General features: G+C 44.0%; 2 protein-coding genes and 1 pseudogene across 2 annotated transcripts in view; all 3 read left to right on the top strand.

The window, feature by feature from the left end:
- GNB5 (G protein subunit beta 5) overlaps positions 1-4,126 on the top strand; it is a 34,057-nt gene extending 29,931 nt beyond the window's left edge. The window contains exons 9-11 of the mRNA XM_018054208.1: positions 838-934; positions 1,817-1,983; positions 3,172-4,126. Of these exons, the coding sequence (XP_017909697.1) occupies positions 838-934; positions 1,817-1,983; positions 3,172-3,183 (276 nt within the window). The 3' untranslated portion in view covers positions 3,184-4,126. The remainder of the gene's footprint in view (positions 1-837; positions 935-1,816; positions 1,984-3,171) is intronic.
- Positions 11,900-14,945, top strand: BCL2L10 (BCL2 like 10). Its single transcript, XM_005685861.3, has 2 exons — positions 11,900-12,331; positions 14,280-14,945. The coding sequence occupies exons 1-2, from the start codon at positions 11,900-11,902 to the stop codon at positions 14,400-14,402; spliced, it is 555 nt and encodes a 184-aa protein (XP_005685918.3). The 3' UTR covers positions 14,403-14,945.
- Positions 15,795-17,951, top strand: LOC102175130 (annotated as a pseudogene).

Here is a 23,579-nt window from a genome sequence, read left to right as displayed (position 1 = left end):
TTAGCAGAGTATGGCTAAGTAGATTCTGATACATCCACATGAGGAATATAACAACCACATTAATCCTATTTTTTGAAGATTATTAATGATATTAGAAAATGTTCATAACATCGTGCTAATTGGAACAATAATGAAACATTCACCCCATTTAAATCCACACATAAAATAGATTAAGACTGGGACTTCCCTGATGGTCCAGTAGCTAAGACTCCGAGCTCCCAATGCACGGGTCGTGGGTTTGATCCCTGATAAGGGAACTAGATCTCACATGTTGCAATTAAAGATGCTGTATGCTCCGGGAGTTGGTGATGGACAGGGAGGCCTGGCGTGCTGCGATTCATGGGGTCGCAAAGAGTCGGACACGACTGAGCGACTGAACTGAACTGAACTGATGCCACAGTAAAGACTGAAGACCCTGTGTGTGCCACAACTAAGACTTGTTGCAGCCAAATAAGTAATTATTTTTTTTAAAAGTAGAATAAGACTGAAGGAAATAGCCAGGTGTTAGTAAATATCTCTAGGATTTCCTTCTTTATGCATTTCTGAGATTTTCTGAATTTTCTGCAAAGAACACATATTCCTTATCAGAAAAAAAGGCTTACATTTTGTTTTTTGTACTAAAGAAATCTGCATTTGCTGTTTCTTCGAATCTCCAGTGCTTCGTGGGGATATAATAAGAATTGGGATTGAGGAAGAAAATACTGAGAGAAAACGAAAGGTTTTCCCCTTGACCCTCAAACCACACAAGCTACCAGCACCTGCCTGTAGCTCTGTGATCACTGATGCACCAAACAGGACCCAGAAACAAGTGCCTCTTTGTCCTCTTTGTCACCCCAGTGTCGCCTCTATGACCTCCGGGCAGACAGGGAGGTCGCCATCTATTCCAAAGAGAGCATCATCTTTGGAGCTTCCAGCGTGGACTTCTCCCTCAGTGGTAAGGTTTTCCTGGGATTGTGAAATGGGACCTCAGAGAATCCGGCAAGCTTCCCCTCAGCTGAACTTCCTAGGCTCCACCTGCCAAGAGTCTACACCTGCATGGTTTTCCTCCGATGCATTTTTGACACCACATTTTGCCCAACCTGAGGCAGCTTCCCCAGCCCATAAATGAAGGCTGGGCCCATCACTCTTCTTCAGAACAATGGTATAGCAGAACTCCATCTGCTATGCCTTTAGGCATTTCCTCTCCAGCCTTCCATTTTCCCTTTCACACTTGAAAAGGGACTTTTTTCAGAGGTGGAGGGAGTGAAGCGAGAGAGTCCCCTTCTTGATGCCCCGAAGCTCACGTCACCTCTGCCTTCACAGCTGGAGAGGCTACCAGGGAAACTTAGGGCAGTGCTGGCATATTGGGTCAGTGGACCATTCAGTTCTCCCAGACACCTTTAGCCATGCAGCTGTGCCTTTGTGCTGCTGCTGCTGCCTGGAACATCATTTTCCCTTCCTTCTCTGCATGGCAAACTCCTATTCAACCCTCAAAGGCCAACACAAATAGTGCTTCTCCCATAGTATCCTCTTTGATCCCCTTTCCTCTGTGATCACATAGCACTTTACACATAGCTGAGCACTTCCATTACAGCCCCTTCCACATGGTGCTGCAGTGATATAGGAGTCAGCCTGCCCACCGTCACCCTCCACAGGGGCCAGCAACTGTGCTTTCTCCTCTTTGAATCCCCAGGGCAAACCACAGTGCCTGGCACATAGTGGGCTCTAAAGCACTGTTTATTGAATGAATGAATGAACGAGCACATGAATCAGAGTCATGAAAAGAAAAAAAAAAGGAAGGAACTGGTTGAGTAACCATCTTACCTCTTGCTTTAAGGTCGCCTGCTGTTTGCTGGATACAACGATTATACCATCAACGTCTGGGATGTCCTCAAGGGGTCTCGAGTCTCCATCTTGTTTGGACATGAAAACCGTGTTAGTACTCTACGAGTTTCCCCTGATGGGACTGCCTTTTGCTCAGGATCATGGGATCATACCCTCAGAGTAAGAGAGGCTTTTCTACTTTACTGTGTATGTGAGAGCAGGAGTGATTGGTCTTCTTGAAAGCAGAGAGGTCAGAGTAAGCTAGGATGGGCCTGGGCAGCCAAAAGAGAGCTCTAATTTCAAATCTATAGCCACAGAGGAATGATTTGCCTTGGGAGGTAGTGAGTTTCCCATCAATGCAGGTATTCCAGCACAGATACCCTAAAAGTCTGTTCCAGCCTGTGACAAATCCAATTGCCAATGTCACCTCCCACGAGCACCAGGGTCCTTATCCCAGTCACAGACCCCTGTGAAGTCCACACAGAGGCTTCAAGAGACCTATGAAGTCCATGCAGTTACATGCTAAATTGTGTATATGTGTGCATTTTTCCAGGAATAGTGTTCTCATGGCTTTATTAGATGCTCAAAGAGCTCCATGACTGTGTCAGGTGTTGGCTCCCTAGAAATGCCACCAAAATAACTGTTCAGCAAGTAAAACTCACTTCACTATGGAAGATCACAAACTCGACAGTCTTATTAGCATTTCAGAAGGAGAGAGCAAAGGCAGATATTATCTGCCAAAGGTTTTAGGGGTCTGATTGAAGGTAAATCTTTTGATGGAGGGATTGAAGTAGGATTGAACAAATTTGAGGCATAGCTTAAGACTGTTTGCCGGACACAGGGTCAGGGGAGGGAGAGAATTTCAAAGACTGTCTAGAAAAGTAGCTGGTCATTTGATGCTTCATATTATCCTAAGAAGTGTGTGTCATTTCTAAAATGAGTAATTGAATAGTCCAGTCCTAGGATAAATGGATTTTTTTCAAAATTCATGAAATAAACAGTGAAGTTATTTGTGATTCCATCATCCTGGGCAAGAGTTTGCTAAATTAATAAAGCCATGTCAGTATACCCAGAGAGCTGGATGTGTACAGAGAATTCCAGTTGTCAGTCTAAGAATTACCATTCTTTAGCAAGGGGGGCCACAGATGCCCTTCAGACAGTTAACTAAGGGAGAGGGAAAGTGAGGGAAAGAAGCACCTTTGAGTTGCTAGGAATGAAGTATTACCCTTCTAAGACATGTGAGCGCTCTGTTTTGGATGCAGTGTGTATGTTTGTGTATTAAAGACTTTGATTTTCTCTCTTTAAACTCAGATTTTACAAATGTCAACTGAAAAACAGACTGAAGATTATCTGTTTGTGTCTTTGCAGGTCTGGGCTTAATCACAGTGCACATAGGCAGCTGAGAATAGAATCTGAAATCATCACATGTAAATAGATCTTACTTCTAGAGGGTCTGAGAGTTTCTTGCAACTTAGCTTCAAGTGAGCAGCTCTGTGACTGAAAGTTCACCAAACGTCTCCAACATTACTATTAAAACCATCACCCTGGAAAGATCCCAGTGTGAACCTCCAACACTATGAAAACACCTTCTAGTACAGTGTTTATCATTTTGAACATTTTTGAAAATATATCTGTTTTTAAGATTATTATAAATTATCCTAGTCCCAACTCATTCTCTATTCCTGGTAGAATTCTACTATTCCCAGTAGAACTGACCATTTACTATATTCCGTTTTGTTTCCTGGAATCAAGTTGTTTTTTTTCAGAGCACTTTAAGAGATGATTTTTCTCAGTGTGCATTTCAACATTTGAAACCTTCCCCAGGAACTGATGATTTTAATGGACTATGTGAGGACCACGTTACTTGGTCATAGAAGAAAATTCCAATTCCAAATGTAATGAGACAAAATCAATTCTTTTACACGTGTTCTTATTGTGAAAGTATCCTTTTCAGCCTTGCCTCCTCTTGTCTCTTTTTTTCAGGTAAAACATTTCCATGTTACAAATGAAGCAGAGATATGGGTAAAATAGACAGGTTTGATCTGTGTATCTTGTGATGGTGGCTTGTATTGGGAGGATGGGACATTTTCTATCATTAGAGGGAAAAGCTGAGTGCTGTTTGGGACACAAACGCTTCTCAGAGGAACCAAAACCTTTCTGTGTGGGAACAGAGGACAGTAAACTTATTTAAAAACCTATTTGTGGTATTAGATGTATTAGGATTAGTAGCATCTACTCAAGCTAAAGTGAATCTTGTCCATATCAATTATACTCTTATTTACTGCATTGCAAGTATAATTACATACACAGATTGATAGCTCTTGAATGATGATGTCTTTGCTTCACTTATACGGAGGAAAAAAAAAACATAATATCCTGCCTTTATTTAAAATTCAGCAGATCCTTCTGGAAGATACCAAGTGCTTTAGTTATAGGATCCCTTATTTTCAAGTGTAGAAGCTTATCCTTTGTTTTAGAAAATTCCTCATTCATAAAGACAGGATGCTAAACTTAGGGAAATAAAAGGTCACCTCAAACCAAAAACCATTCCTGGGTGAGGCCTGCCCTCTGAGTGGTCCTTGTGGTGTCCGAGGGCTGTGCATGCTGAGTCCCCCATATTCTCGGTCCCTCTCGTGGCCCTGCTGCAGCCTGGCCCTTCTCCTGCCAGCTTTGCAGGCCCAGCCCCAGGCTCTGCTGCTTGCAGAGGCCCTTCCAGACCTGGGGCCATCTGATAGGCCTGTAAACCTCAGAGGGTGCACCAGGCCCACCTACAAAACTACTCATTCAGATATCAAAATGAGTCAGAAATTCCCCAGGTCAGCTTTTCCATAAACTCTTTTAAAATAAACATAATGGTTATATTCAATCATTTGCCAAGAAAACATTTATTAAGGGTTTTATTGCACAGTCGGTCCTGGAGTAGAAAGAGACAATGTGAAAGGCCCCTACTCACCTCCCCTAGTCTGTACCCTCTCCATCTCTGCTGCTCTAGCCACCTTGAGAAAAAGAGAGAAGACGGGCGGGAGCATAGCCCAGAGGGACAACTTTCAGCACCTTCTCCATTTTAGCGGACTCCATTCTGAGCAGCGGGTCAGGGAAACGAGCAGCACGTCCACCCAGTTCCTGCCAACTGCTGAAGTGCTGGCCCCACAACGTGTCCTGTGAAATCCCAGGCTCCGCTCCCAGAAGGTTCTCCTGAATTTGTTCCTGGGCTCCTAGTTATGGTACTTCCTTCCCTGTCTCCCACAGACCCTTCCATGTGTCTGCACTCTGACCTGGGCCTCCCAGAAGTGAAGGAAAACAGGGCAAAGGAGAAGTCACTCAGACGCAAGCAAGTTCAAGATTGTATATCTGGAGAGGTGGGCGGTATCATCAGTATATGTTCAAAGTAGTCCCTAACTTTACAATCAGAAAAGTGACTTTCAGGGCCCTAAGAAAGTACTCCCTCCAACGCTCACCCCCATGGGCAGTAAGCCACCTCCCCTGTAAGTATTTAATCTCACCTGGGTGTTCAGACTACATGGAGATTTAGGGATTAAACTTTAGGTAATAAATCGTATTTTGCATATTGAAAATAATACTGAGTGGAGTTTGTTAAGGCTTTCTTTTGTTTTTAGAGGACTAGGAGGCAAAGGTACTAAACCACTGTGGTGAAGAGGCCAAATAGATGTGCCCACAGGTTTGCATAGCCTTGGACACCCCCTTTCCAGCCAGAGAAGAGAAAGGTTAGGCAGAGAAGGGGTTTAACAAGGAGGTGTGTGATGACAGGTGGTGTGGGAAATACCTGTGAACTAAAATCAAGGCGGCTGCTTTGGGCGGCTGGTCTCCCAGAAGTGGGTCTGGGTTCAGGGTTGTGCCAGTGAGCCTAGTGCCAGAGCAGGCACCCATTATCCACTACCCTGTTCCCATCCTGGGCCTCCTCCACACCCTTCCCTGGATTGTAAGTGACTTTAAAATAGCACAAGTTGTAAGGGCCCTTGCAACCTGGCCTCTCCTAGTTGCTTGGCCATCTGGCTAGAAGGTGATCCTGCTAACACTTGATTGATCTGAAGAGGGGGACAGCATGGGGACAAAGGTTTAGACTGAGCTTTTCTACTTTGACAGGATATATAATATCTAAATGCCTCTCAGCCTCAGTTTCCTCATCTAGGAAATGGGAGAGCTCTAAAGTTCCTTCCCCTCTTCCCTTTCCTGTTCTCATCCTCTCCCTTCCAACTCCTCCTGTCCCTTCTCCCTCATTCTTCCCCTTGTCTCCCCATCTCCTCCTTCCTCTCTCTCCTTATTTCACCTCTTTCCTTGTCTCTCTCCCCCTCCTCCCTACTCTCCTCCTTTTTCATTCTTTCCTCCCCTTTCACCCCTACAGTCCCTACTCATGTATCAAAATAGTAATTATTAAAGATTCATCTAGGCTAGTAGTTCTCAAAGTTTTCATCTAAAGATCCCTCTACACTCTTAAAAATTATTGAGGACCCCAAAGAGCTTTTTGTTTATGTGGCTTTTATCTATCAATATTTATCATATTAGAAATGAAAACAGAAAAATGATAAAACACAGGATTCTAGAAGCACATATTCTACCACCCATCAGTAGCCTCTTGAAAACTCCTGAGAAAATGAGAGTTTTAAAAGCCACACGTACGAAAAAGGAGTCGCTATTATTATGAAAATAGTTTTGACTTTGGAGGGTCCCCTGGAAAGACTCCCTGGGTCATACTGACTTTGAAAGCAGCATATCTGGGCACAGAGAGGCAGTGGGCAAGGCAAGAGACCAGCTGTGAATCCCTGACACTCTTTTCAAAGGAAGACCCTTGGGATTCTGGGGTAAGCCCAACTGCTGAGTTCAGAGATTAACTGGCAGTGGGATTGAAGCTTCCCTCCAAGCCTAGGATTGCTGACTGAGCAGGCATTAGTAGATCTGAGATCTGCATTCCCCAAATGTGCCCACTGGCTCAACAGCAAGTTAAACACACAGACCCTAAGGCCTGTCCCTGGAGATAGGGATCAGGCAGGATGAAAGTGGGCTGGGAATTCTGATGAGGGGGCAAGCTGGGGAAAGGTCTCAGTGAATCTTCTTGTCTGTAGATCCTTTGGGAGCACATGAAGCTAAACCACTCACTGTCTCACCAGTGAGAGGGGAGAATCAGGTCAGTCTTCAGAGTATCTGCCAACCCCTCATTCTCTTAACTAGGGCTTGGTGCTAGCTAGGCTGGCCTTCAGGACTGGTCAGTCTCCACGGTGGGTGGACTCATGGTAATTCTGGTGAAAGAAGTGAAATGAATCTGTTTCTGTAGTTGTGAAAAGGATGCAGACCCTCCAGGGAGGAGATGGGATCAGAAACAGTGTGCTGGTTGATTTACCCACATACATAAGAAAAACTCAGTGCAAATACGGTATGAACATTTATGCAAAGACTGTGACAACAGAAATTGCCTATCTTTGAACCCTGGGTTATCTAACCAACACACCACTGGGGAATGCTTAACATTTGCCTGGTTACTCATGTAAACCAGGAACCAGAAGTCGCTGTTTCCAACCTGCCTATGTTCCCCAGTAATAGGTGGCCTCCCCCTCCTGGGTGTGTACCTGAGGGAAATGAAAACATGTCCACACAGAAACTTGAACACAAATGTTCAGAGCAGCTCAAAGTGGAACAACTCAAAGGTTCAACTGCTGATGAATGGATGCCCAAAGTGTGGTATATCTATACAATGGGATATTATTTAGCAATACAAAGGAATTAAGTACTGATTCAAGCTACAACATGGATGAGCTTTGAAGACATACGAGGTGAAAGAAGCCAGGCACAGAGGACCGCATAGTGAATGATTCCATTTACATGAAATCTGCCTCTTTCATGATAAGCAAATCCATAGTGACAGAAAGTAGATCAGTGGTTACTTAGGAGATTGGATATCCTTTGAGATAATGAAATTACACAATGGTGATGGTTGCACTACTTTGAATATACTACAAACCACTGAAATCTATACTTTAAAAGTGAATTTTGTGGTATTATAAATTATATCACAATAAAGCTGTTAAAATCTATATGAAAAAATAGTAGGTGGTCTCTAGCTACCAAAACCAGAAACTGTATAGGTAACGCTCACCAAAAATGTCGCAAATTGCATTTGGGTTAGAAGTGGTGGAAGTGAGCCTGGTAACCTTGATCAATTCATATTAATAATACAAGCTCCTCTGTAAAGAGCTTTTACTATGTGCCAGGCAGTATGCTAAAGCCTTTGTACATACCAACTCGTGTAACCCATGTAACAACCTGTGAGGCAGACAGTTTATCACCTCAATTTCTTACATTAGGAAATAGAGGCCAGGAGAGCTGAAAAACTTTTTTCAAAGTTGTACAGCTTCTAAGTGGCAGAGGGGGGATTATAGCCAAGTCTGACTGCAAACTGGATAAGAAGTTTTGTGTGGAGGTTATTTATTCATTTGTTTGATTCAGCTGATATTAACCAATGGCAGGGCCAGAGGATTTACTACTAACACCCAGGCTACTCCAAATCTAAGAAACAACTGTGCTTGCTGCTAAAATATAAAGTTCAAAAATATAAAATCATGACTCCTGTGAAAATAAAACATGAACCTATATCAAAGCATTTAACTTAATAAGGGAACTCATAAGATGTCCCAACCAGCTCAGTTTGACAAGGTTTATATTCCCTTCTGGCAAAATTCATTTCTCACCACATTGGAATCGCTGGCAGTTGCAGATCAGGCCCTCAGCAGCAGCATTAGCCAGCTCAGCCTTCACAGAGGGAGTTCTGTTACGGCCACATCCTCTGTCTCTGCTGCATGGCCTCTTCATTCATGGGCATTCATAGAGCAGGCACCGTGGCAGCTGTGTAAGGAAGCTCTCTGATAGCCACAAAGCACAGAATTGGTGATTAGTAAAATCCTCTACAGTGGCCACCCTTTGGAGGCATTGACATGGGAGACAAGTATCTTCAATTGGCACCTGTTCAGAGGGGTTCACCCACATATCTGTGTCCAAGATTTCCTTGTCACCAGTCTTCAAGGTCCTGACCATCCAGCCAAACCATCAGCAGCTGCCCAAGTATCAGTGTCGATCTCTACTCTAGCCATCTCTCACCCCAGACTTAGGGTACAGTCATATATCCTGCTTGAATTTCTAACCAGTGGGAGGATTTTCCTTCACCACTGTCTTCACAATCCCCCCAGACCCCGAGCAGAGCTATGAGGCTCTAGCCATCCACTTTCATGTGGTACCAGCATATATAGACCTATCTACAATATATCAATAACCTCAGATGACACCACCCTAACAGTAGAAAGCAAAGAGGAACTAAAGCGCCTCTTGATGAAGGTGAAAGAGAAGAGTGAAAAAGCTGGCTTGGAACTCAACATTCAAAAAACTAAGACCATGGCATCTGGTCCCATCACTTCATGGCAAATAAATGGGGAAAAAATGGACACAATGACAGACTTTATTTTATTGGGCTCCAAAATCACTGTGGGCAGTGACTTCAGCCATGAAATTAAAAGACACTTGCTCCTTGGGAAAAAAAGCCACGACAAACCTAGACAATGTAGTAAAAAAACAGAGACATCACTTTGCTGACAAAGGTCTGTATAACCAAAGCCGTGGTGTTACCACATGTAGTCATGTATAGATATGAGAGCTGGACCATAAAGAAGGCTGAGTGCTAAAGACTGATGCTTTAAAACTGTGGTGCTGGAAAAGACTCTTGAGAGTTCCTTGAACACCAAGGAGATGAAACCAGTCAATCCCAAAGGAAATCAACCCTGAACATTCATTGGAAGGACTGATGCTGGAGCTGATATTTTGGGTACCTGATGTGAAGGGCTGACTCACTGGGAAAGACCCTGATGCTGGGAAAGATTGGGGGGCAGAAGGACAAGGGGGTGACAGAGGATGAGATGGTTGGATGGCATCATCGACTCAGTGGACATGAGTTTGAGCATGAGATGATGAAGGACGGTGAAGCCTGGTGTGCTGCCGTTCATGAGGTCGGACATGACTGAGCAATTAAACAACAACACAACATCTCTAGTCCAGGCTTGAGTTCTCCCTGAGTCAACTTGTCAGAAGCAACTCCCTGGAGGCCATAGGCATGGAATGAGGGGGCAAAGCAACAGGAGTTGGTGTTGCAGTGGTCTGAGCCACCTACCCATACAATCCTACGTCATGGACCTGAGTTCAGTCTCTTATATACCATTTCTACTTGATGATAGATTGCTACTGGGCATGCCTAACTTTATAACCAGATAGGTCCAACAGCATCCATATTATGATAAGATCTCAAACTGCATGATCACCTCATTCAGCTTCTACCAAGATTGCATAGCAAGCCAGAACCTGCTTCTCAAAAGGAGAATAATTACTGGCAAAAGAGGACATAGATTTGCTCTAGAGTCCTACAGGTCTGCACTGCAGTGCTATTGGTGCTCGTCAGAGATTCCATCCAGCTTCCCTATTTGACACTTCAAGTATCATTGAATCTGTTGGATCATAAGACCCAAGTTGTACAGCAGCTTGTTGATGCTGATTAGTCACCCCCATGGACTGTAGCCCACCAGGCTCCTCTGTCCATGGGCTTTCCCCGGCAAGAATACTGCATTGGGTTGCCATTTCCTTCTCCAGGTATCTTCCCAAACCAGGGATTGAACTCACATCTCCTGCATTGCAGGCATATCCTTTACCACTGCACCACCTGGGAAATCAGCTTGTACTGCAGCCTAAACAGCTGCAGAGCCTTCTCTTGTTTTACTCCTAAGTCCACCAGCCTGTAGATGGATTGAGGTTGCATACTCAGATGTGTATGTTGCCTCCAAAGTGACCTACCAAGTTTGTGCCTCTTTCTTTTTGTAGGTGATACAAGATACAGCTATTCATCTTTCACCCTGGTCGAGATATTTCAAAATGCTCCAGACCAATGAACCCGCTCAAATTTCACAGCTGATACCAATTGTGTGTCCGCCTGAGTCCATTCAGGAGAAAGAAGCCATGAAGTAACATGAACAGAGAAAGATTAGTATAAGAAGTACGTTAACTATAATAGGGGAGTGGGGTAATGAGGGATTGGCTAGTAAAAAGTGGAGAATTCTAAGTAATATAAGGATGGTAGCTATAAGAAACAGCCAAAAGCTGGATAATTCTATTCCAGTGACAGTTTAAATGTGCTATGATTGGCGTTTCTTTGTCCCATCACTTAGACTGTAGGGTCCTTAAGAGCAGGGACCACATGCCTTGTTCTCCATTGTATCTCCATGCTAAGGGGGAGACCTAGCACCCCACAGGCTAGGAGTAAATGAGTGAATGAATAAATGCAGGAAAGTAGATAATATTGGTGGTGGGCTGCCGTCTGTGGGGTCGCACAGAGTCGGACACGACTGCAAGCGACTTAGCAGCAGCAGCAGCGGCAACATGCAGGAGAATTACCCTGTTTCCTGTCCCGTATGGCCAGATTCCAACACACACCTGGATGCTTCCATCCAATCTGAGAAAATGCTGATAACACTTTCAAGGGAGTCACCAGTGGAGGGCTGTGTGTAGCCTTTGTCAACCTCTCCTAGTATGAAAGAAAGTGTTGGTGGCTCACTCGTGTTCAACTCATGAACTGTAGCCCCCTAGGCTCCTCTGTCCATGGAATTTTCCAGGCAAGAATGCTGGAGTGGGTAGCCATTCCCTTCTCCAGGGTACCTTCCCCACCTAGGAATCAAACACTGGTCTCCTGCATTGCAGGCAGATTCTTTACCATCTGAGCCACCAGGGAACCTCTCCTAAAGGAGAGGCAAGTCTAGCCCAGCTGCCCAGACTGTCCCCTCTGGGTTCTTAGTCCCCAAGCCGAAAGCTAAAAACAATAACCCCCACAGAGTCTCACTCTGGCCCTGACTGCTACGTGAATCCATGCACACCACGGGGGCCTCGGCTGTTGGGGCCGGAACAAGTGTAGATGGAATTCCCATCAAAGGCTCCTCTCCAGACCTGGGAAAGCAACTGCCTCGGGGCGGGCTGAGCCGAACCAATGCGAGAAGGGGCGGGGCGCCGGCAGGCCCACAAAACAGGCCGGGGTCGGCCCCCCGGTAGAGGCGGAGCCATGGTGGACCCGTTTAGGGAGCGCACGGCCCGGCTGCTGATGGACTACCTGGAGTTCTGCGCCCGGGAGCCCGGCACTCCAGCTCCTGCGCCGTCCACGCCTGAGGCTGCTGTGCTGCGCCACGTGGCCGCCCGTGTCCTGGAAGCAAATCGAAACGTCTTGCCCCTATACCGCCGCTACCGCAGGCACCGCGTCGAGCTGGTGGCCAGGATGGCGCAGAGGCTGCTCGACGAAGACCCTGGCCCCAGCTGGGGCCGCGTGGCCTCACTCGTGACCTTCGCGGGGTCTCTGCTGGAGAGGCAGCCGCAGACGACCCGACGGCAGAAGAGAGACGACGGCAGCGTTAGCAGGGACTGTCGGCTCCTCGTGGCCCTTCTCTGCGCTCAGTTCTGCGAAAAGCACCGCGCCTGGCTGATGGCGAACGGCGGCTGGGTGAGCGCGAAGGACGCGGGGCTGGTGGGCAGCCTGGGATGCGCCCACCCTGCCGGCTAGCAGAGGGACTCCAATACGCCAGCTCTGTAGAACATTCGTTTCACCAGGACTGGGAAGTTTGGGGTGAAGTCTGACTTTCTGTACTGGTAGAGTCAGTTGCCGAAACAGGCCTAGCTAGACATCTCGCATACTAAACCATTCTGAAAAAGCAGCCCTCGACTTGGGTTGGCCCACTCTGGCCCTTCCCTTGACCACCTTCCGGTTTTAGGGTGTGCTCATGTTAGGTCTGGGTTTCCCTGGTGGCTTAGACGGTAAAGCGTCTGCCTGCAATGCGGGAGACCGGGGTTCGATTCCAGGGTTGGGAAGATCCTCTGGAGAAGGAAATGGCAATCCACTCCAGCACTCTTGCCTGGAAAACCCCATGGACGGAGGAGCCTGATAGGCTACAGTCCATGGGGTCGCAAAGAGTCGGACATGGCTGAGCGACTTCACTTCACGTTAGGTCTGGATGCTTTGTTTAGTTAAGTAGACTCCCAAAGTGATGAAGTCAGCAATGGGGTGACCTGGGCCAGATGGATTCTTTATACAAAACTTTTAGCTGCACTTTTCTTTATAGACGCCACAGCTTTGCAGGTCAGAGCACACCAGCCTAAAACATGAGAATGCAAAAGCAGCCCCTGGGCCATCCCCACATTTCTCAGGAAGCACTAAGGCAGAGGGGTTTGAGGGTGGGGTGTGCACTGCACCGTGTGGTGGCGCTGACCTGCGGTGCCTTAACTTCTAATTTACTGCACTTAGCCTTCAATTGCGAGATAGCCTGTCGCCCTGGCTCTCAGCTGTAAGTCATTGATCACTGTGGTCTAGGCTAGAGCAGGAGTTTCACTGCGGCTCCAAAACCAAGCCGATGATCAAGGAGAGTCTGGCCAGCCTGCAGTAAAAGGGTAGAATGCCCTGCTGGGTTCTGAGCGAGACCCCTGCTTCTTTCTTCTCTTCCTTACTGGAGTTGAAGCAATGACCCAAGTTGTAGAAGAAATGCAGCCAAATTATTAAAACCAGCAGTTAATAACATAATCTAAAAAGCAATCGAAACATAATCTAAAAATAATCTAGGGAAGACACTGCGCTGTTTGCAGTTTCCTGACAGACGTGTATTGATGAATTGGGCTCCTTTTGTGGAGGAAGGATAGTGTTTGAGTCAGAACCTTGACCTTATACAGTTTAAGGTGTTAGCATTAATGCCATCCTTTTGGTATATGAAGGGATGGGGGCATAGGTCTTCAACTCTCCAGGCCTGTGAATTGTCAGAAACTCACCTGAGCCATTAGTCTTAACAAGGTATTTGGCCCCCAAGGGCCTTCCACACTAAAGAGGAAATTGATGGGGAAGGTGGTGTTTTGTTTTTTTCCCTCAACTTTTGGCTAATCACCATTGAGTAAGGAATAATTTTTTAATATCAAAAAGCAGAAACTCCCCAATTGGGTAAAGAAGACGTGCCCACATCTCTCTCAGCTGCAGTTAAAATGCCACAGTCTGGATTTCAGGTCCCTTCCTGCCCATTTTTCTGAACGGAACTACTTGCTTTCTTGTCCTTTCAAGTTAGTAATTTGTCATTTTCCCAGATAGCATCTGTTTTGTGATCAGGAAAAAACAGGATATAGTATTCTACTTTCCTCTTGGGTTTTGAAAGAAGTGAGTGAAAAGATGAGGTTTCCTGCTCTAAGTGACAAAATCACGTCCTCTATGTTCTTCTAGCTCCTGTGTTAGGCAATGTCTTACAAACCCTAACTGAAACATTTCCAATTACAAGTAACCTACTGGTCAGGACTTTTTAAAAACTTTTTAAACCCAGGAATTGTCTTAGTGCTTCATCCAGAAGCACTGTGTGTTTAATTGAGTATAGGTTTTGAGTATTATGAAACAATTAATTCTCTTCTCCCTCCCCTTTTAGGATGGATTTTGTCTCTCCTTCAGCCACTCATTGCAACCATCTTGGGAAAGACATCTGGTCTGGTTTTTCCTCTCATACTGGACAGCAATAATCATAATCTACTTCTGGATAAAATTATCGTGAGTTCTAAAATTCTTAACTCATTTCTACCTGCCTAACTGTGACCAACCAAGCAAATTTGAAATGTGAAAGACCAAATCAGAGTAAACCACCTTCTGAGACATTTTTATCTGCATTCATATAAGGAGTCCTACAGTGTTTCAGCCAGAGTTTTAATTCCTGACAATCCAATATATTGGGACAAAGGCACAAATGGCTCTTTTTAAAATGGGGGACACAGGGGTCTAAAGGCTTATTGCTCCAAAGAATTACAGAAGAAACTGCTTACCATTAACTACGAAATATGGTGCTATTTGCTACATTTGGATAAAAGTGGATATGCGTCTCTCATCTATCCATGATTTCATGTGCTACTGCTGGCTGATTGATCAAGGCAGTGTGTCAGGGGTGTAAAATGATACCACAAGTTCCCTGAGTCACAGTCTGACAAAGAATGTAATAGTAAATCTTTTTTAAAGGAATCCTTTCTAAATTCTTCTTGGTTTCTAGAGTTAATGTATTGAAATTTATTAAATTTTATTTTTTTTATTTCAATAAATTTTAAAATCTTAAGTTTTAATAAATTTATGCATCTTTTTCAAAAATGTAGTTGGTGTTGCTTGGGATTCAGTAAGCCTTTATTCTTAGGAATAACTTGATTGACAGTTTCCTTTTATTGCTGTTTAAATATAGCACAGACAATCATTTTAAACATTTAATCAATACACAAGCACTTAGCAGGTCCTTATCTTTCACCTTCCATTCTGAATTCAGCTCATCAGCTGAAGTTGACGGAGAGAGAAAACTCGAGCCTCTTAGATACTATACCTGAGGCCTGTGAATTTAGAAGACAAAAGATAGAAAACAGGAGGAAAACATACATATTTTATTTGTTGCTGTTTTTTACAGGGGGCTTTATACCTGGTGGTGCAGAGGTTAAAGCGTCTGCCTGCTGTGTGGGAGACCTGGGTTCAATCCCTGGGTCGGGAAGATCCCCTGGAGAAGGAAATGGCAATCCACTCCAGTATTCTTGCCTGGAGAATCCCATGGACGGAGGAGTTTGGTGGGCTACAGTCCACGGGTCGCAAACAGTCAGACACGACTGAGCGACTTCACTTTCACTTTATAGAAAACAAGTGAAAAAGAAACATGCTTGGGGTTTGTATACCATTTTAGCAAAGAACGGTAAAGTGTGGAGACATGACTAACCGAGGGATTCCCATGTGGCTCAGTGGTAGAGAATCTTCCTGCCCGTGCAGGAAATGCAGGAGATGAGGGTTTAATCCCTGTTTGGGGAAGATCCCCTGGAGTAGAAAATGGCAGCCTGCTCCAGTATTCTCACCTGGAAAATTCCATGCACAGAGGAGCGAGTCCATGGGGTCTCAAAAGAGTCTGACACGACTGAGCCACGCAAGCATGACTGAACAAAGGAAAGGGGTTGGGCTTCCAGGGGTCGTTTCGCACTGGCCAGAAAGTTAGCCAGCACGAAAGTTTGGGTTTTTCTGTAAGATCTTATGAAAAAACCCAAATGCACTTTTTGGCCAACCCAATATATTGTAGGACAGTGACTAGGAAATAAATGGGGGAAGCAAATGGAAGATGAGGATTATTTTAGTAAAATTAATGCAGATTCATCTTGGTATTAACTCCCATTGCCAGTAATAGAAGTGTTCGCCCCTTCCTGGTACAAAAAGGCACCTTTCTCACAGGAAGTTTATGCCCTCCTTTTAGGCAGGAAGAGGGAGAATAGAGAGCCCTTCCTATATATGCTATTTCTCAGTTTTCTTCAGCTCAAATTAATCAATATGCCAAAAGTGGCATATTTGGGGGTAACATATTCTGATCCCTTTCAGTGGTTAACTGTGAGCATAGTTATCCTGCTGCCCACTGGAATCTGTGTCCACATGTCCTTTTGGAGCCCACATGGACCCAGCTTGTCAGCAGCCAGGGGAAAAATACCTGTGTGTATAAAAAGCCAGCCTAGGTCTGCTTCAGTAATGTCTCCATAGATGAGGCTGTGCTGATGCTATTAGAACAAGACTTCGACCAAAAGGAATGGATAAAATGGTTCAAGATGGGAGAGGTAATGAGACCATTACAGATGGTGCTACCATTCTGAAACAAGTATGAGTGTCATATCCAGCAGCCAGAATGCTGGTAGAGCTGTGGCTCAAGAGAGCCCGGGACGTGGCGCCACGTCAGTGGCCGTTGTTGCTGGCTCACGCTCTCTCTCCGATTGCTGTAACACCTTTTTTCAGAAATGGATTTATTGTTTCTGAGTCATCCTTGGAGGATTTGGAAAAGGGTATTAAAGTCTTGACGTGCCTTGACCTGTGGAACCAAGTGACAGAGAAAAGTTGTTAAACACTGCAACCACTCCGTTGAACTCAGCCATTGTCTCTCAGTATCAAGTGTAAATGCAGGGAGGAGAGCAACAGACCCACCACAGCTACTGGCATAGATCTTAGAGATGTCAGAATAGCTACGGAACCTGCTAATGCCCTCGAGGGTGTAATGCCAAGTGAAATAAATCAGACAGAAAGACAAATATTGTGTGATCTCTCTTACAGATGGAATCTAAAAAATAATAACCAAGCTTATAGATAGAATAAGTTGGTGGTTGCCAGAGGTAGGGGGTGGAAGGTGAGAGAAATAGGTAAACTGTTGTTTGTTTTTAGTTTAAATAAACTGTCATTTTAAAAAAGAGGCGAGGGCAGGGGGGAAAACTTGCTGGGACCGTTCATTGTGAGTTGGTGGAAGGGCTAGTCCTCAACCAAAAGGTGGCCGATTCTGACATAACCAGAATTGCCCAGATGGACCAAGCCCTGAGGGAAGACAGCCTATGTTCTAAGTGAAGCAAATTTTAAAAGTGGATATAAGTCTCTTCTTAAGACGTGCTCTTAGTGATCTTGTGTTAAGTTTCCTGATCAAAATGAATATTGCAGTAGTTAAGGCTTTTGAAAGAAGCTGGAACCAAGCCACTCGCTCATACTGACCAACTTACTGCTGCCATGCTGGGTTTGGGTGAGTGAGCCGAGGGGATCAGTTTACATGATTCTGGCAAACTGCTCAAGGTTACAGGCTGTATAAGCCTAGGAAAAGGTTCCATTTGTGGTTCCTGGTTCTAACAGATCAGTGCTTGAAGAAGCTGAGCCCTTGATTCATGATGCCCTATGTGTGATTCGTTGTTGAGTGAAGCAGAGAGTTCTTCTTGCAGGAGGGCATGCTCCAGAAATAGTGGGCCCTGTGGTTAACTGGATATGCATGAATATTGAGTGGTATGAGATCCTACTGCGTTTGTGCCTTTACAGATGTTGTGGTGGTCATTTCATCTACGCTAGCTAAAACTGCTGGGCTGAATCCCATTTCTACAGTAACAGAACAAAAAAACAAGCGAAAAACTGGTGTGCCCAAGGAGAAAACTGTAGGCATTAGTGTCCAAAAGGGTAGTATTTCCAGGGTTTTGGAGGAACTGATGGTTCAGCCTTTGTTGGCTTCAGTCAGTGTACTGACACTAGCAGCTGAAACATCTGGAGCATTCGGCACATTGATGATGTAGTAAATTCTCAGTAATCTGGATTATGCTGGCTGGAGTGGACCACTGCCTTGGTGTCCCTTCTTGTTGGTAAGATTGTTTCCTCTTTACATTCCTGGGCTTGGTCTTCCATTTGGCATTTGCTTGAAATTGTCTTGACACAATGAAAATATAACTATTTGGTTATAAAATTAAAAAACTGCAGTGTCCCACCAGGCCTTCCTGGCCGTTACTTTATTTGCATTTTATAAACAATTGGACCTGCTTTGTTGCCTCATCTTATGAGCCTTTTCTCTTCAGAACATACAGTTCTGCTTTCTGTTCTGACTTGTTCAGTATGGCAGGATAAGCTGATTTAATTTTCCATTGCCTTGTGTTTTAGGGTGTTTCTCCCTTTATGGGCTATTGGAAACAATATTGCATGGACTTTGTGTATGTGCCTAGCCCTGCATTATTATGTCTACAGAAAAGAATTCTAGAAAAAGATTCTGAGTCACAGTTGATATGTATTAAAATTTAGCTGCTGCCAAACTATGTTTCAAAAGAGTTCTACCAATCCAAACTTACACCAGGTCAGGGAATCCTTAGCTCTTCACACCCTTGCCAGTGTTAAATCATCCTAAGCTTTTGCCTTTGTAACTTGTGGTATTTGTTGTCTTTAGGAAGGTCATTCTTGTCCCAGGATTACAAAGAAAGTATTTTATGTCCTTGATCATTGATCCATTCTGGAATCCTTTTTAATGTAGTATGTAATAGGGAAGAACAAATCTGACTCCATGCTTGATCTGTTCTTTTTACGGTAACATTTGTGCTTTGTTGCCAATGCTTAGTCATGCTGCCTCTGCACCTCTTGTAAAAGGGCGTTGCCTATTGTCTGAAATATACAGGATAGCCTATTCTCAGGGCTCTGACTTTTAAGAGTCTATTCATATATAGATTAAAAAGTTGCAAGACAGAGAATAATATGTCTTGTTGGAGGTTTACAGGACCATCTTGACCTGACCTATGTGGGCAGCTGCAAGAACAAAGGATTCCCACACCAAGAAGTTTGCAACAACTAACCTAGTCCCTCCCTCACCTTGCCTTCAAAAGTGCTTTGCTGAAACTCTGAGAAGTTCCATGCTTGAGGGTAGGAGCCACCTGTCTCCTTGTTCAGTTCAGTTCAGTCACTCAGTCATGTCTCTTTGCGACCCCATGAATTGCAGCATGCCAGGCCTCCCTGGCCATCACCAACTCCCAGAGTTCACTCAGATTTCACGCCCATCGAGTCCATGATGCCATCCAGCCATCTCATCCTCTGTCGTCCCCTTCTCCTCCTGCCCCCAATCCTTCCCAGCATCAGAGTCTTTTCCAATGAGTCAACTCTTCACATGACATGGCCAAAGTACTAGAGTTTCAGCTTTAGCATCATTCCTTCCAAAGAAATCCCAGGGCTGATCTCCTTTAGAATGGACTGGTTGGATCTCCTTGCAGTCCAAGACTCTCAAGAGTCTTCTCCAACACCACAGTTCAAAAGCATCAATTCTTCGGCGCTCAGCCTTCTTCACAGTCCAACTCTCACGTCCATACATGACCACAGGAAAAACCATAGCCTTGACGAGATGGACCTTAGTTGGCAAAGTAATGTCTCTGCTTTTGAATATGCTATCTAGGTTGGTTATAACTTTTCTTCCAAGGAGTAAGCGTCTTTTAATTTCATGGCTGCAGTCACCATGTGCAGTGATTCTGGAGCCCAAAAAAATAAAGTCTGACACTGTTTCCACTGTTTCCCCATCTATTTGCCATGAAGTGATGGGACCAGATGCCATGATCTTCGTTTTCTGAATGTTGAGCTTTAGGCCAACTTTTTCACTTTCCACTTTCACTTTCATCAAGAGGCTTTTTAGTTCCTCTTCACTTTCTGCCATAAGGGTGGTGTCATCTTTCTCCTTGTAGAGCTCTGCAATAAATCTTTCTGTGCTTCAGACTCTGTCATTTTGATCTGTTTGGCTTCACTGTGTGTGGGCACATGAACTTGCATTTGGTAGCAGCATGAAGTAGGACATAGTCCTTCTAAAAGAAGAGTTGGGGTAGTATTTCAGCCTTGTTTATAAATGGCCCAGCTTTTCCTAGCTAATTTGAATGTATTATCTAGTTTGTCGACTTATCTTTTTCTTTACTAATAGTACTCTGTCTCAATTACTTTGTGTTTATGGCATATTTGAACATCTGGTTTTATCATTTAATCTCCTCCACCATTCTTCTTTAAAAAAAAGTCCTTGGCTATTTTTGTGAATTAAGATAATTCTAAAAACCAGTTAATAAAGAATCCACTAAGACTTTTCTTTAGGATTTTGAATAGAATGGGATTAGATTATTAATCAGTTTGGGAATAAGTAATATGTTTACAATATTGCATTTTCCTTTCTAAGAACATGAACTTCTGTTCCATTTATTTAGGTCTTTTACAGTTTTCTTCACATAGGTCCTGTGGTCTTGCCAGACGTATTCCAGCTCTTTGACTTATGTCACTATTAGGAATAGAATCTGGAGAGAATGTTTTGCTTTCCCACAGAGAAGAGGTCAAAGAACAGAGGTCAGAGATTGGGGGTGGGATGCAGTGTGGAGAAATAGTTTTGATGACATGACTGAAATCTCATAATTTGAGTGTGCCTGAAGCTACTTGGGGCTTGATAAATTTCCTTTTCAGCTTAAACTGATTTTTTTAACTTTTCATTTCTTTTGGAGTTTACTTGATAAACAATGTTGTGTTAATTTCAGGTGTACAGCAAAGTGATTCAATTAGCATAAATATGTATCTATTCTTCAAATTCTTTTCCCATTTAGTTTGTTAAATATTACTGAGCAGAGTTCCTTATTATTGAACAGTAGGTCCTTATGTTTATTTATTTTATATATAGTATTATGTGTATGCTAATCACAAACTCCCTAACTATCCTTCCCACCCCCCTACCCCTCACACCCCCACCCATTCCCCTCTGGTAGCCAAGAGCTTGTTCTCTAAGACTGTGAATCTGTTTCTGTTTCATAAATTAATTTGTATCATTTTTTAGATTCCCCATATAAGCGACATTATGTATTTGTCTTTCTCTGTCTGGCCTCACTCAGTATGACAATCTGTAAGTCCATCACTGTTGCTGCAGATGGCATTGTTTCATTCTTTGTTTTAAAATGGGAATCATTCTTAAAGTCTTTATTGAATTTGTTACAATATTGCTCCTGTTTTATGTTTTAGTTTTTTGGCCTCAAGGCATGTGGGGTCTTAGCTCCCCGACTAGGGATTGAACTTTCACCTCCTGCATTTGAAGGCAAAATCGTAACCACTGGACCACCAGAGAAGTCACTATTCCATTCTTTCTAACGGCTGAGTAATATTCCATTGAATGTATGTGCCACATAGTCTTTATCCATTCCTCTGTCAGTGGACATTTAGGCTGCTTCCATGTCCTGGCTATTGTAAACAGTGCTGCGGTGAACACTGGGGTGCACGTATCCTTCCAGATCATGTTTTTCTCCAGATATGTGCCCATGAATGGGATTGCAGAATCAACTGTTTTTTGTTTTTAAGCATAATTTTTAAAAATTTATTTTTAATTGAAGGAAAATTGCTTTACAGTGTTGTATTGATTTCTGCCATACAACAGCGTGAATCAGCCATAAGTATACATATATCCTCTCCTTCTCAACCCGCACCCCCTCCCCACCGCCAACCAGCTCTGCATCCCACGCTGCTGCTACTGCTGCCACTGCTAAGTCGCTTCAGTCCTGTCTGACTCTGTGCGACCCCATAGACGGCAGCCCACCAGGCTCCCCTGTCCCTGGGATTCTCCAGGCAAGAACACTGGAGTGGGTTGCCATTTCCTTCTCCAATGCATGAAAGTGAAAAGCGAAAGTGAAGTCGCTCAGTTGTGTCCGACTTCGCGACCCCATGGACTGCAGCCTACTAGACTCCTCCATCCATGGGATTTTCCAGGCAAGAGTGCTGGAGTGGGTTTCCGTTGCCTTCTGCATCCCACGCCGCTAAGTCGCCACAAAGCACTGGGCTGAGCTCCCTGTGTTGTACAGCAGCTTCCCACTAGCTAACTATCTTACACATAGTAATGCATACATTTCAGTACTGCTCACTCAGTCTGTCCCACCCTCCCCTTAGCCTGCAGTGTTCACAAGTCCATTCTCTACATCTGCTTCCTATTCCCGACTTGCAAATAGGCTCAGGAGTACCATTTTTCTAGATTCCATATATATGCATTAATATACAGTATTTTTCTTTTTCTGACTGACTTCACTGTGTATAATATCCTCTAGGTTCATCCACTTCAGATTAACTGACTCAAGATTGATTTCTTTTCATGGCTGAGTAATAGTCCGTTGTATATATGTACCACAACTTCATTATGCATTTTCCTGTTGATGGACATCTAGATTGCTTCCATGTCCTGGCTATCGTAAACAGGGCTGCAGTGAACACTGGGGTACATGTGCCATTTTGAATTATGGTTTTCTCAGGCTTCCCTGGTGGCTCAGACAGTAAAGCATCTGCCTGCAATGTGGAAGACCTGGGTTCAATCCCTGGGTCGGGAAGATCCCCTGGAGAAGGAAATAGCAACCCACTCCAGTACTCTTGCCTGGAAAATCCCATGGACAGAGGAATGGTGGGCTACAGTCCATGGGGTCACAAAGAGTCGGACATGACTGAGCAGCTTTTCTTTCTTCTCTTCTTTGTTTCTCAGGGTGCGTGCCCATTAGTGGGATTACTAGGTCATATTGTAGTTTTATTCCTATTTTTTAAAGGACGCTCCGTAATGTCCTCCAGAGTGGCTATACCAGTTTACACTCCTACCAACAGCATAAGAGACTTCCCTTCTCTCCTCACCCACTCTAGCATTTATTGTTTGTTGATTTTTTTCATGATGGCCATTCTGATGGGTATGAGGTGATATCACTATAGTTTTGATTTGCATTTCTCTAATAATTAATGATGTTGTCCACCTTTTCATGTGCCTCTTGGCCATTTATATGTCTTATTTGGAAAAATGTCTGTGTGGGTCTTCTACTCATTTTTTGATTGAGTTGTTTGTTTTTATGATATTAAGCCACATGAGCTGGGTGTAAATTTTTGAAACTAATCCCTTGTCAGTCACATTGTTAATAAATATTGTCTCCCATTCTGTGGATTATCTTTTTGTATTGTTTATGGTTTCCTTTGCCGTACAGAAGTGTTTGAGTTTAATTAGGTCCCATTGTTTATTTTCATTTTTATTTCCATAAGTCTGGGAGAGGGATTAAAAAAGATAATGCTGTAATTTATGACAGAGAGTGTTCTGCCTATGTTTTCCTCTAAGAGTTTTATAGTGTCTGGTCTTACAGTTAGGTCTTTAATCCATTTTGAGCTTATTTTTATGGGGTAAAGAGTTTTCTAATTTCATTTTTTACATGTAGCTGTCCAGGTTTTCCAGTGCCGTTTATTGAAAAGACTGTCCTTCCTGCACTGTATAGTCTTGCCTCCTTTCAATTCATCTGGTTAGTCATGTCCAACTCTTTATAACCCTGTGGACTGCAGCATGCCATGCTTTCCTGTCCATTACAACTCCCGGAGCTTGCTCAAATTTGTGTCCATTGAGTCAGTGATGCCATCCAACCATCTCATCCTCTGTCCTCCCCTTCTC

Source organism: Capra hircus, chromosome 10 (genome assembly GCF_001704415.2).
Source record: "Capra hircus breed San Clemente chromosome 10, ASM170441v1, whole genome shotgun sequence".
NCBI lineage: Eukaryota > Metazoa > Chordata > Mammalia > Artiodactyla > Bovidae > Capra > Capra hircus.
The sequence above is the reverse complement of the archived record's forward strand: the minus strand, read 5'-3'. Positions and strand labels throughout refer to the sequence as shown.

Bases quoted from the DNA above. Each gene is read 5' to 3' on its own strand.
- BCL2L10 (XM_005685861.3), top strand. From the start codon at position 11,900: ATGGTGGACCCGTTTAGGGAGCGCACGGCCCGGCTGCTGATGGACTAC. The intron at 12,332-14,279 runs GTGAGCGCGAAG...CTCCCCTTTTAG, and splicing joins TGATGGCGAACGGCGGCTGG to GATGGATTTTGTCTCTCCTT.